Genomic DNA, 11,348 nt, shown 5'->3' with positions numbered 1-11,348 from the left:
ACTTCTGGATATTTTTTCAGTTACTTATTTTATTACTGTTTGGATTATTATTAGGGGTCCTCTAGAGATAGATTCCCAAGTTGTACCCTCGGAGGTTTTGGAATTTGTTTATTCAAATTTTAAGTATTTAACTGTTAAGGATTGTCTTTTAGATTTCTTTCAACTATTAAAATTTTTTAATTCTTATTTCGTTTAGTAATCTGTGTTCGTTATAACATATTAATTGTTTGATATCCCTTGGGTTTGGGCCTAGGCCTGATCAACCCGTGTTTCGGATCCGAGGGGTATCACAGCTTCTTTCTTTAATGACAAGTGCAATTCTTTTCCATTCTTCAAAGATCGAGCAAGCAGTTCTTTCTCTTGGGTTTGAGAAGCACAATGGTTAAGGGTTTGAGTAGACTCGGCATAAGCAGTCATCATAGAAGGGACTTGAAGTTGGAAGTTTTTAAAGAGAGCTTGGTCACCTAAAGAGAATCTTGGGTAACTACTCAAGAAGGACAAGGTTTCAGTTAACTCATTTTTGAATGAAGGGGCTAGAGACAAGTTTTGTTGCACCATTTGGGACAGGATTTGGATGGCTTTTGTAACTTCTGGGGGTGTGTCAGAGGTTTGTTCAAATGGAATTTCAGGAAGTTCAAGATCAGGTGAGTCAAAGACAGAATCAAATAACAAGTCAAGGGTTGCAAAGGGAGAGCTTAGGTTGGTACTGACAGAATTGGTTGGAATAGCCGAGCCTTGTTGTACCTGAAATATGCCATAGCTATAATAAGTTTACAAGAACAGGTTATAAAAGAAATGTATATATACATATATCATTACTTACTTCATCAGAATCCCCAACCTACTCATGAATTGATGTTACAGCCAAGGGTGGAGAAGGCACAGGGGACCATTGTTTCTCACTAACTGATAACTCGATTTTTTCTTCTTCTCCAGCATGGTCTGTAGAAATTTCTTGAATTGATTTTTGTTCTGAAGAGAGTGGAGTTTCCTGAAAACAATGCTGACTTAGTTATATTATAAGGAGAAAAAGGTAATATACGAGGTCAGGCAAAAAAGAGATTACACTGGGAGAGGCAGCAGCGGGTTTCCTTTTCTTGGATATAACTTCTTAGTCATCCTCATCATCATCATCAATCAATTCGAAGTGTCTTTTGGCTCATGACTTTTTAGGTTTTTTTCCCACCGTTTTCTTTCTTGTTGTTTTCTGGACAAAAAGTGTTAGCAAGAGAAGGGGTACGCCTCAAAAGAATAAATATATGGTTTAGTTATGGGTGTTACCTTAGTAACCGAGGATGGAGGTATGCTTTGAAGAGGGACATAAAAATCGACTTAAGTTTCTTTAGATTTGGTGGATTTTATCTGGGGCATTGGAATGAGTGCCTGGATTTATGATTAGTGAGCATATAAACCAGATAGAAGTTCTATGGAAAAGATGAGGATATATAAAACTTACTTTGCCGAGAGCGAGATCTGGTCCTACCTGCAGGAGCTGTGGGAGGAGGACGAGTTGGTGCTGTATTTGTTATTTTCTCTGGTTCAGGAGCAATAGAGAGGGTTATGGGTTCAATGGAATCCAAACCTTGAAAGTTAAGGGAAATGAACTTATAGGAGCCAAGGAGAGTGCACACGAGCTGACTGGAATCCACGGTCATGGTAAAAGTGATGTAGGATGTCCACCAATCTTCAAACTTTGGGTCAGTACTTGGTTCTTCAAGGAAGGGTTTATACTGAAACCCTTGAAGAAGTTGAGTGAATCGATTAGACACATCTTGAACTTGTTCACTGTTGGAAAGCTTCACTCGGCGATGATAGTTCTTGTTGTAAGAAAAATGGGGAGGTAATGGGATCATCTGAGTCAATCCAAATTGCCGAGCTAACTGTGCTGGGTTATAAAACTCAACCTCAGTTCGGCTCTTGGGCAAATTGGGAGCAACGGTATTACAAGGTATATCTCCTGCGACTAAGAAGTGGCCCCATGAAGTGATATAAAGGTCAATCTGTTCAGGAGAAGACTCGGCAGTAGGGGGAAACAACCAAGATGGAGCTAGTTGAAATTTGGAAAAGGAAGGAATTGGGATTGAGTCCTGATCTTGCACTAATGATAGAAGAATTGAAAATAGTTATTAAAGGAATGGTCTTTGGGTTTGACTCTAGCATATCCAAATGGTAGCAAAGGATCATTTGGAGCAGGCCGACTGGGAAAGGATAACTCAGGGAAATATGCATGTAGCCAGAACTGATATAGCCAGAATGGACCTCCAGATCTTGCAAAGTTGGAAGTAATAAGGTCGTATAAGCCTCTATACAAGGACGCTAACAGGAATGGAGCTAAAGCCATGGGTTTCCCTTTGGATAATGCGATAGCCAATTGGGTAAGGTCCTTGGTAATCTGGATAGCAGGAGCACACAACAAATATCTACACAGCCACATTAGTAAAAATCCTATGTGTTCTTGTTCATCTACGTCAGTCCCTTCTTCTCCTAACTTTTCTTTCAAGAATGGTCCATGTGGTTGCACAAAAGGGTTTAGCCCCTTTTTGTTTTGGGAAGTAAAATGAGGTTTCTTCATCCTGGAGGAGATAATTGATTTCATCCCCTCCAGGTTTTAAACCTGTTAGAAAGCAAACATACCACAGGTTCGTACTTGTTTACATCTCCTTTCTAAGCCGCAGGTTTTACCAAGTCAATCGTACTTGTTTGAATTGGATGACGTTGTGTCACTGAACTATTGATAAAAAATTAGATCGCGGTTAAGCTGGTTGTTATACACAAAAGCAAAAAAGTGTGTAGCGATAAGTGAAATGCTAAATCTATTGTATTAAATTGGATTGTTAAACAACACTTTTGTCATGTAATGTTCTTATATAAGAGTGAATAGAGACCTAACTACGTGCTTATCTGGATTAAAAACTAGATCGCGGCTAAGCAGGTCTTGAAATCGAGTTATACACAAAAGCAGAAAGTGTTTATTGATATCCTTTATTAGGATAAGTGCTAAATCTATTGTACTAAATTGGAATGTTAAACAACACCTTAACTGCATCGAATCTCCTTGAATCAAATTACATTCAATATGATGTTGAGTGATTTAGTTTCACCCCAAAAATCAGTACTGCCAGTAGGATGTTAAAATTCCTTCACTAATTTCTCCCCTTTTGCACTAGTTCAATCAAAATCCTTTGCTTTTCATTTCTTTTCCTTCTTATTCTATCTTGAACGAATTGACAATTGTTTTTATTGCCACTTTGGCTGAGGAAACTCAAGAAAGCATAGAATAATTCAAAACCACGATGTGTGAATTTTTCTCAATCATCAATGGAGGGACGTGTATTGTTTGGCAATCTCCGGCCACGTACAAATGAACTGAACAGATGCAAAGCTCTTGACGGTTGTGCATACGGTACCATATGAGCAGCACCCCTTACGGTGGCAAAAGTCAACAAATTTCCATACTCAGTAGCCCAACCTCCTACCTATTAACAAGACAAATATATAAATGAAATTTTCATCAGCGTCACGAAGTTCACATCAAATGTGGTATGAAAGTGATTGAGAAATGGCAGTGCATAAGTACCTGCCCTTTGTGAAACCAAGCACCATATGGGACAGTTATCTGGAAATGTAGATCTTGAGCCAATTCACGGATGAGTGACCGCGAACCAAGCAAAGGGACAACAGAATCTTGATCCCCACTGCAGTTGTGTAAATTTAAACAATTACATTACTAAATAGATTATGCTATATATATATATATATTGTATTATTCAAAATGATACCTGAAAACCCAAACAGGAATGTGATTTTCGACTATCCTTTTAAGCAAGGGCAGAATGTTGATATTGCCATCAGTATCACTGTAATTTAGATTGCTGTCCAATAGAAGAGAGGTGAAAATCAAGATATGGAAGTTGTAGTAGTTTTAATAATATACAAACAGCGTGATTGGTAAGCCTAAGTTTGATCTGTGGCCACTAGACAACAAAGATTTTGGTGAATGTGTTGAATGAAAATTAGATAGATCATTTAAATGCAGAAATACAAGCAATTTGAAGTTGAATTTAACTATATTTTCACTTCCACAAGAGATGGGAAACTATTTCTTGGATAGAACTATTGCAAGAATGAGTAGTCATTCTTTTTAGTTGAAAGCTTATCGAGAAATTGATTTCTACAATAATTGTCTATCATCGGTGAGTGGGAACCTCCTTACCACTATCGATGTCACACAATGATAGAATGATAAGTGTTCATTTTGAATTTAAAATATATATAAGAAAAAATATTTTAAAAATATCTTAATTTTTCCGCTCTTATATTTTAAATTCAAAATGAACATGTATCATTCTATCATTGTGTCACATTGGTGATGAGAAGGAGATTCCCACTCACGGTGAGTAGGCAAGATTTGTTCTTTGATAGAAATTACTCACCCACTGCACATGGACCAGCCGTATGGTAAATTGGTACGATTTGCATGAAGAGCCTTTTGAACCTCAGGAAGATTAAAATAGAAGCGCCTTTCATAGGTCATGCACACATCAATTCCGACACTAATCTTAGTAGCCTGCAACCATCGGATTCTATCAAACAAATACTTCAAAAATAGTGCAAGAATCGGTTGGATGGAGGGGGAAATAGTTACCATTTTCCGCATTCGCAGTTCTTGCTCGACTATTGATGGATAACAAACATCAAGGATTACGTCATAATTGTTTATATATTCACCAACAATGTTGTTTGCGTTGGACATAGCTTGGTTGCAGGAATCCGATAAGTTATGTGGACTAGCATAGGTATAATCATCAAAATCACAGTCATTCATGAGGGCAAGGCCAATTTCATCAGAAATCATTCCATGTGACCAGAAGAATTCGAATGTTGCCTTAGCATCCCGATCAAGTTTGAGAAGGGGATTCCCAATCTGATCAGAAGAAGTAATAGAAACGATTGAAGAAAATGTATGAACAACCAATACTTAACTAAAAACAATTCAAAAACAACAGACGAGAACTTTATAGCATGTTAAGAAGGGCATTCAGTATGAGTATCAGGTTCTTACAGCAACTCCTTTGATGTTGAACTTGAAACCTTTGGAATGTGCATTATGGTCTAGAAGAACAATAGCCAATTGTGGTATATAATGCCCTATAAAAGAACAAGAATGCAATTATCAAACTATAATAAATAGGTACTTCTGGAGAGGAAAATTAGAAGGCAAGTAGCCTATAGTTGCTCTAGTGCTGATCACAATCATACAATGTGGGACATACATTTTGCTACTTTATTCATGCAAGATAAAATGTTAACTATTTCATATGATGTGAACATTTTAAAGAAGTCATATAATTGGCAAACTAAATTTTCCTGAGTCAATATTCTGTAATTTTGCGATAATTAATGAAGAATCATCATAAATTGAGCTTGATGACAAGCAAAGAGCCAAAAGAAGCTGGTATGTTCAATTTTTTTTGTGGAAGATGGCATTCCAAAACCTTTTAAGGATATGCCAGTTTCATCATATTGAGGATTGAAGAAATGCAAAATCTTAATCAAAGAATTAACGACATTTTTGTACTTCAAAAAACAGTTAAAATTTTCAGGATCACTTTTCCCAAAAACCAAACAGAACATCAAAGGATATTACTTCCTCAAAATTTACATTTAAGAAAACGAAAGGTGAGGAACCAGGATCGAAACTTTAATATTTCTACCTGCATAGCTTTCTCCTGTAAGAAACAAATCTCTGGACTTGAATGTGGGAAACTTCTCATACCAATTTAGTAAGAACATGTGCATATCCATGGCTGCCAAAAACAAGAAAGTGAGCTTCAAAACTCCCATCAATTTATCATCTAAACACTGAGATTAAAACTTCAAATTCATTAATAAAATAACCAAGCTCGGTAATGGCCTTATGGCTATTCCCTCACCAGTGGATTCGTCACCACAAGTATAATCTGAAGTCCGGTTCGAGTATGACCATCCTACACCTGCTGGAGACTCAATGAAAAGAAGATTGGATGCTACAAAGGATAAGAACAAGAAAGACGATTAGTAATGGGGAATGTAACTTATAATGAATATGGTATAATCCGAAACAGCATTATATGTAATATACCTTTATTCCATGATTTCGTGTTTCTTCGAAGGCCTCTGCCATCTCCTCTAGGGAAGAAAGGACCCAACTCTGTAAAGGCACCCCCGCCAATTGAGGAGCAACCCGGGCCTGCATACAAAAAGTTGCATTATAATTTTGCCTAATTTGAAAGCCTCAAGCTATTAGAAGATCAATATGAAACTTCAAAATCCCCTACCTAACAAATTTCCTAGAGAAATTTTGTCCATGGAAAGGAAACATTTCTAGGAGGACCAAATTGATGTCAAAGTTCAAAGAAAGACAAAACTTCCATTTAATATATCATTGCTTGAATAGCTGTGATGAACATTCCTTTGTAGGTCTCAACATCCGAAAAAGGAAATGATTGAAAATCTGACTGTGGCTAAAAATAAAATAAAAATAAAAAAGAGTCTAACTATGACAAAAGATCATTATTAAGTGTTGCTTTGCATTATTGTCAACAAGTTTCAGAATGCAACAAAACTTTATCTTAAATTTTATAATTAACATTTTCTGAATCTTGTATGTTGTTGAGCTTTGATTGAAAAGAGGACAAAGATGGTTTTTTTTTTTTTTTTTTTTTTTTTTGGATGGTTTACATAACTGAATATAGCAGAAACATGATTGAAAAATCAAAACAGAAAGATAATATAAACCCAAACTCAAATTTTCTTACAGAATAGTAGAAGAAAAGAAAGAAGAATATATTAAATTATAAATAAAAATTAAATAAAAAGAAAAAGAAGGCACAACACCCATAACCAAAAGAATAACAATGCCTAAAATGCTCAATTGAAGACATAACTCACTAACTAGACAAAACACTCCACATAAAAATCAGAACCCACTTATAAAACATGAAAAAAATTCAGAATTAGTACTATCTATATGATATAAACATGTATATATTTATTTATATATATATAAATACAGAGACAGAGAGCCATCATAAGTACATTTGCCTACCCATAACCAAGAACAATGGCTAAATCCTCAACGTAAGACAAAACTCACTAACTAGACAAAACAGTCCACATAAAAATTAGAACCCACTTGCAAAAACATGAAAAAAAATTCAAAATTAGTACTCTCAGTATGATGTACATACACATATACATATACATATACATATATAGAGAGAGAGAGCCATTCCATGTTAAACCAACCTCCATTGAGCCAGAGAGTGAGGGGCTTATGATCAGGGTCGTCCTCAGCTTCAACAAAGTAGTAAAACAAACTCCTCCCAGCCTTCAAATCCACATCAACATACCCAGCATACTGCTTGAACCCAACCTGTGGCTGTCCAGGCAAGCTCACCACTAGATCCTCCAATGGGTACCCATTGATCACACCCAATAACAACCCCACAACACTCAACCCACAAAACCACCAGATACCCATCTCACCAAATCCAACAAATCTCACACAAAACCCACAACTTTATCCAATCTCTCAACTCCTTTTTTCAGAATTTTCCTTATCTATACAGATATAGATATAAATATATGTGCCCAAAAAGAAAAAATTGTAGCAAATAAAGAATTACTACTATAATGAATTTTGTTTGTTAAGGTCACGTGAGTTCTCAAGATCTAAATTCTATCAGAACTTGTGATATATATATATATATATAGAAAGAGAGAGTACATATAGAAAGAGAGAGAGAATAGAGACGTTAGGAAGTAGGAAGTTGCAGGTGTGTGCTGGGGGAGTAATGTCGTGGTCGAATCGGTTGCTTTTGCAAATTTATTGTTCGTTTTGAAAAATGGTATTTTATGCGAAATTACAGGTATGCATAAATGGAATTAAATGGAGTTCATTTTTTTTGAATTCCAAATGTGCTCTTTTTAAATTTTAAAAGAACTTTTTTTAACTAGTACGTAGAAAAGTAGGGATTTTTTCGTTATTTAACTGATTTAAATATTTTACTTCAATATATTTTCTATGCATTCGATTAATTTACATGTTGTAACTATATATATATATATATATATACAGTATATATATTTTTTGGTTGTAAATTTGTGATTGGTATGTAGTTAGTTGTTTATCATTACTTTTAGAGTTATATAGAGACGTTGGAAGCCGCAATAAGTTGCGGTACTGCCGCACGGGGGTTGCTTTAGGTGTGGTAGGACTAGGGGTAATGACTGTAAACCCACCTTGGCATCTCCAAAGCTGCTAAAGTCTGCACTCAGTCAAAAAGTCAAACCAAAAAAAAAAAAAAACACAAAGGAGTAAATAAAATCCACTAGGCTAATAAATTGACCAAAAATAAATACTTCCATCTCGTCTCACAAAAATATGTCTATATTTTTTTTTTTTTTTCTATGTGCTAAAATAATTGTCTCAATTCAAAATTTAATGTACTATTATTTTTAATATTCTTAATTTGTCTTCTTTATAAAAGCACGTGATACTACTATAAAATGGTATAGTTAAAAATTTATTTTCTACCACTATTTAAAAAAAAAAAGAAAATTAAAAACTACACACTTAAAATGTTATATTTCCAAAAAGGGATTTTATTATTATTATTATTGTTATTTTATTTTTATGTGACAGGGTAGTAAATAACTTGTCGAAAGAGGAGAAAATTTTGGTTGTGCGCTCGTTACACCATGCAATGGGCACATTCAATCCTACTGTATAATACACGCAATAGTGAACGGTCGCAACTAACTTTCTCTCCAAAAAGTGTGTGGCATAAATTATCTAATTAAATCTAAGATTTTGACTAGAGGCTCTCTCAATATCTCAATTTGGTAAAAATTATTTTATGTAAAACTAAATGCCATGCACCCCTAAAGTGTAATAGATTAAAAAAATATTAAGTTACCAAAAACAATGTAATAAATTATCTAATAATTTTTTTTTTTTTTTTTCTAGTGATATTTTTTTTATCTTTTTAAATGAAAATTCGAAAGTACAGAATAAAAAAATGAAAAGAAAAGAAAAGAAAATATAACTAGAGTATTAATAAAAATCTCCCACTCTTATGTGTGTTTTAGTACTCTCCTACATAACCTACAATCACATTTTGTAATATATCATTATATATTTGAATATGTAATTACAAAAATTAATGCTTGAAGAGAGCTCCTCACCATCACCTCCCTATTTTAACTAATAAATTAAAAGATGCATTGAATGATTTATTTGAATTTTTATTATATATGAAAAGCTCGTAACTCTTTTTACAAAGAAGCTATCTCAAAGGTATTACTCTTCAGAGAATTAGAAATGATCTGGGAATATTTTAGGCTTGCTATGTTCATTTTAACTTTTAAATATTTCTTTTTTTCCTTTTCTTATTAAAAATCACGCATCCACTTTGTTCTCATGAAAACTTGAGTTTTTATTTTTATTTTTTTATCTTTTACTCTAAAAGTAAAAAAATAAAAATAATTAGATTACCACTCTAAATTAAATATTGTTCATTTTTTAATTTTTTCCTATGAAGTTTAATATGCCATGTAGTTAATATAAATTGGTCGTAGTTGTGTGAACACCAATTAGAATATACTAGCCGTCAATGGAGTATATAATATGTATATGTACGTATATTGCTGAGCCTCCATGATATATAAGAAGATTGATTATATAATTTATTTACGAATATATATATATATATTTTTATTTCTCTTTGTAGGTTATTGATTGGATAACTATTATTCCTCAATATATGGACAATCCCATATGCTCATCTATACCTTTGTTTGGTACATAGGTGGAAAGGACAAACCAAGCAAATACAACTTTTTTATTTTATTATTATTTTTTTGTCTCTTAATCAATATTAAGAGTTAAATGCTAGAAGTCATCCACTTTAGACAAATGATCTAGAGCCGGGCACGTAATTGGAATTAATAAATTTGAGAAATGGAATTCAGAAAATTAAAATAATTTTATTTTATTTTATTTATTTATTTATTTTTTTAATTTTATCAATTTCAATTTCAAGCCACCAAACATAGTTTTATTGTATTTTAAATTAGAAATGTTACTTAATATGAAATCGGAAATCAGGTCATGGTATTACGAGACATTTTATTTAATATGAAATCGGAAATCATGTCATGGTATTACATAACGAGACATTTAGATGTCATTGTAACTTGTATCGCGAGGCTCCGCTCCGTACTATCTTTGTTAGAACAGATTTTGGATCATCTTAGGGAAGAGAATTTAAAATTCGTGAAGTTTCGATTTCTTCCTGATTAATAATAAATATATAACAGTAAATATTATTTTATACAATATAATTTTTCTTTTTCTTTTTTATTTCTTATGATAATTTAAAATTTTTATTTTTATTATAATTATTAAATATTTGACTATACTTAAATTTTTTTTACAAATTGTCTTAAAAGATGTCTTACAAAATGTTCAAGCTTGAATTGTTTCTTTAAAAAAATATATACGAGGGTGTCCCGAACCCGAACCAACAGTGGTGTGGATTGGGACAATGTGAATTTTAAATATATATATATATATATATATATATATATATATATATATATATATTTGTGAGATATGTTTGGGAAAGAAGCATTGCATCCCGAACCCGCCCTCTTGACATAATTCAAAATTCATGGTTTCCTGTAAGAAAAGAGGTTTAAAACGGCTGCGGTTCAAAAGAGAGAAATACAAGCTAATTTCATATAATGATAGATCTTATTTGTGTGAATTCATATATATATATATATATATATGACAAGATCAATAAATATAAGAAAGTTGCTGCAAAAGAAAAGATAGAGAGACAAATATGGAAGTTGAAAAAGAAAAAAAAGAAAAAAGAAAAAAGAAAAAAGGAGAGAGTACATTTTGATTTTTATTATTATATATTTTTTAATTTTGTTATTTGGGTATTTTAGACATTTCAATGGTCAAATTGACCAAATGTCCTTATTTGCATAAATTGTATAATGTAGGGGGTTTTGCGAAAAACAAGGGGTTAATTGTACATTTTGTATATTATAAGGGAGGGTTTTTGCACCTAACCCTTATTATTATTATTATTTTACGAATTTAACTAATCATAAACATACATATATTACTTAGTGACCTAATTGGTAGAGCGTCTAACTCTTCAAATAGGTATCGTTTTGAAGTCTTTCCTCCTCCTAATTTGCTAAGATTAAAAAAAAGAGAGAGAGAGAGAGAGAGAGAGAGAGAGAGAGAGAGAGCACAAAGGTTACATTGAAAACTGAAAACTATGACT

The 11,348-nt window shown here is 33.1% G+C and overlaps 1 protein-coding gene across 1 annotated transcript; it reads right to left on the bottom strand.

Annotated features, from left to right (window-relative positions):
* Positions 1–2,887: 2,887 nt before the first annotated feature.
* Positions 2,888–7,845, bottom strand: LOC132274396 (serine carboxypeptidase-like 42). Its single transcript, XM_059775674.1, has 10 exons — positions 7,288–7,845; positions 6,122–6,229; positions 5,934–6,026; positions 5,715–5,807; positions 5,063–5,148; positions 4,646–4,924; positions 4,434–4,567; positions 3,780–3,872; positions 3,578–3,695; positions 2,888–3,476 (listed from the first exon to the last, which is right to left on the bottom strand). The coding sequence occupies exons 1-10, from the start codon at positions 7,520–7,522 to the stop codon at positions 3,309–3,311; spliced, it is 1,407 nt and encodes a 468-aa protein (XP_059631657.1). The 5' UTR covers positions 7,523–7,845; the 3' UTR covers positions 2,888–3,308.
* Between the last annotated feature and the right edge of the window lie 3,503 nt (positions 7,846–11,348).

Source organism: Cornus florida, unplaced genomic scaffold (genome assembly GCF_030987335.1).
Source record: "Cornus florida cultivar Cherokee Brave unplaced genomic scaffold, ASM3098733v1 CherokeeBrave_3.0.0_Hap2_Chr09, whole genome shotgun sequence".
NCBI classification, from domain to species: domain Eukaryota; kingdom Viridiplantae; phylum Streptophyta; class Magnoliopsida; order Cornales; family Cornaceae; genus Cornus; species Cornus florida.
Note: the sequence above shows the minus strand (reverse complement) of the source record. Positions and strands in the feature narration are given on the sequence as shown.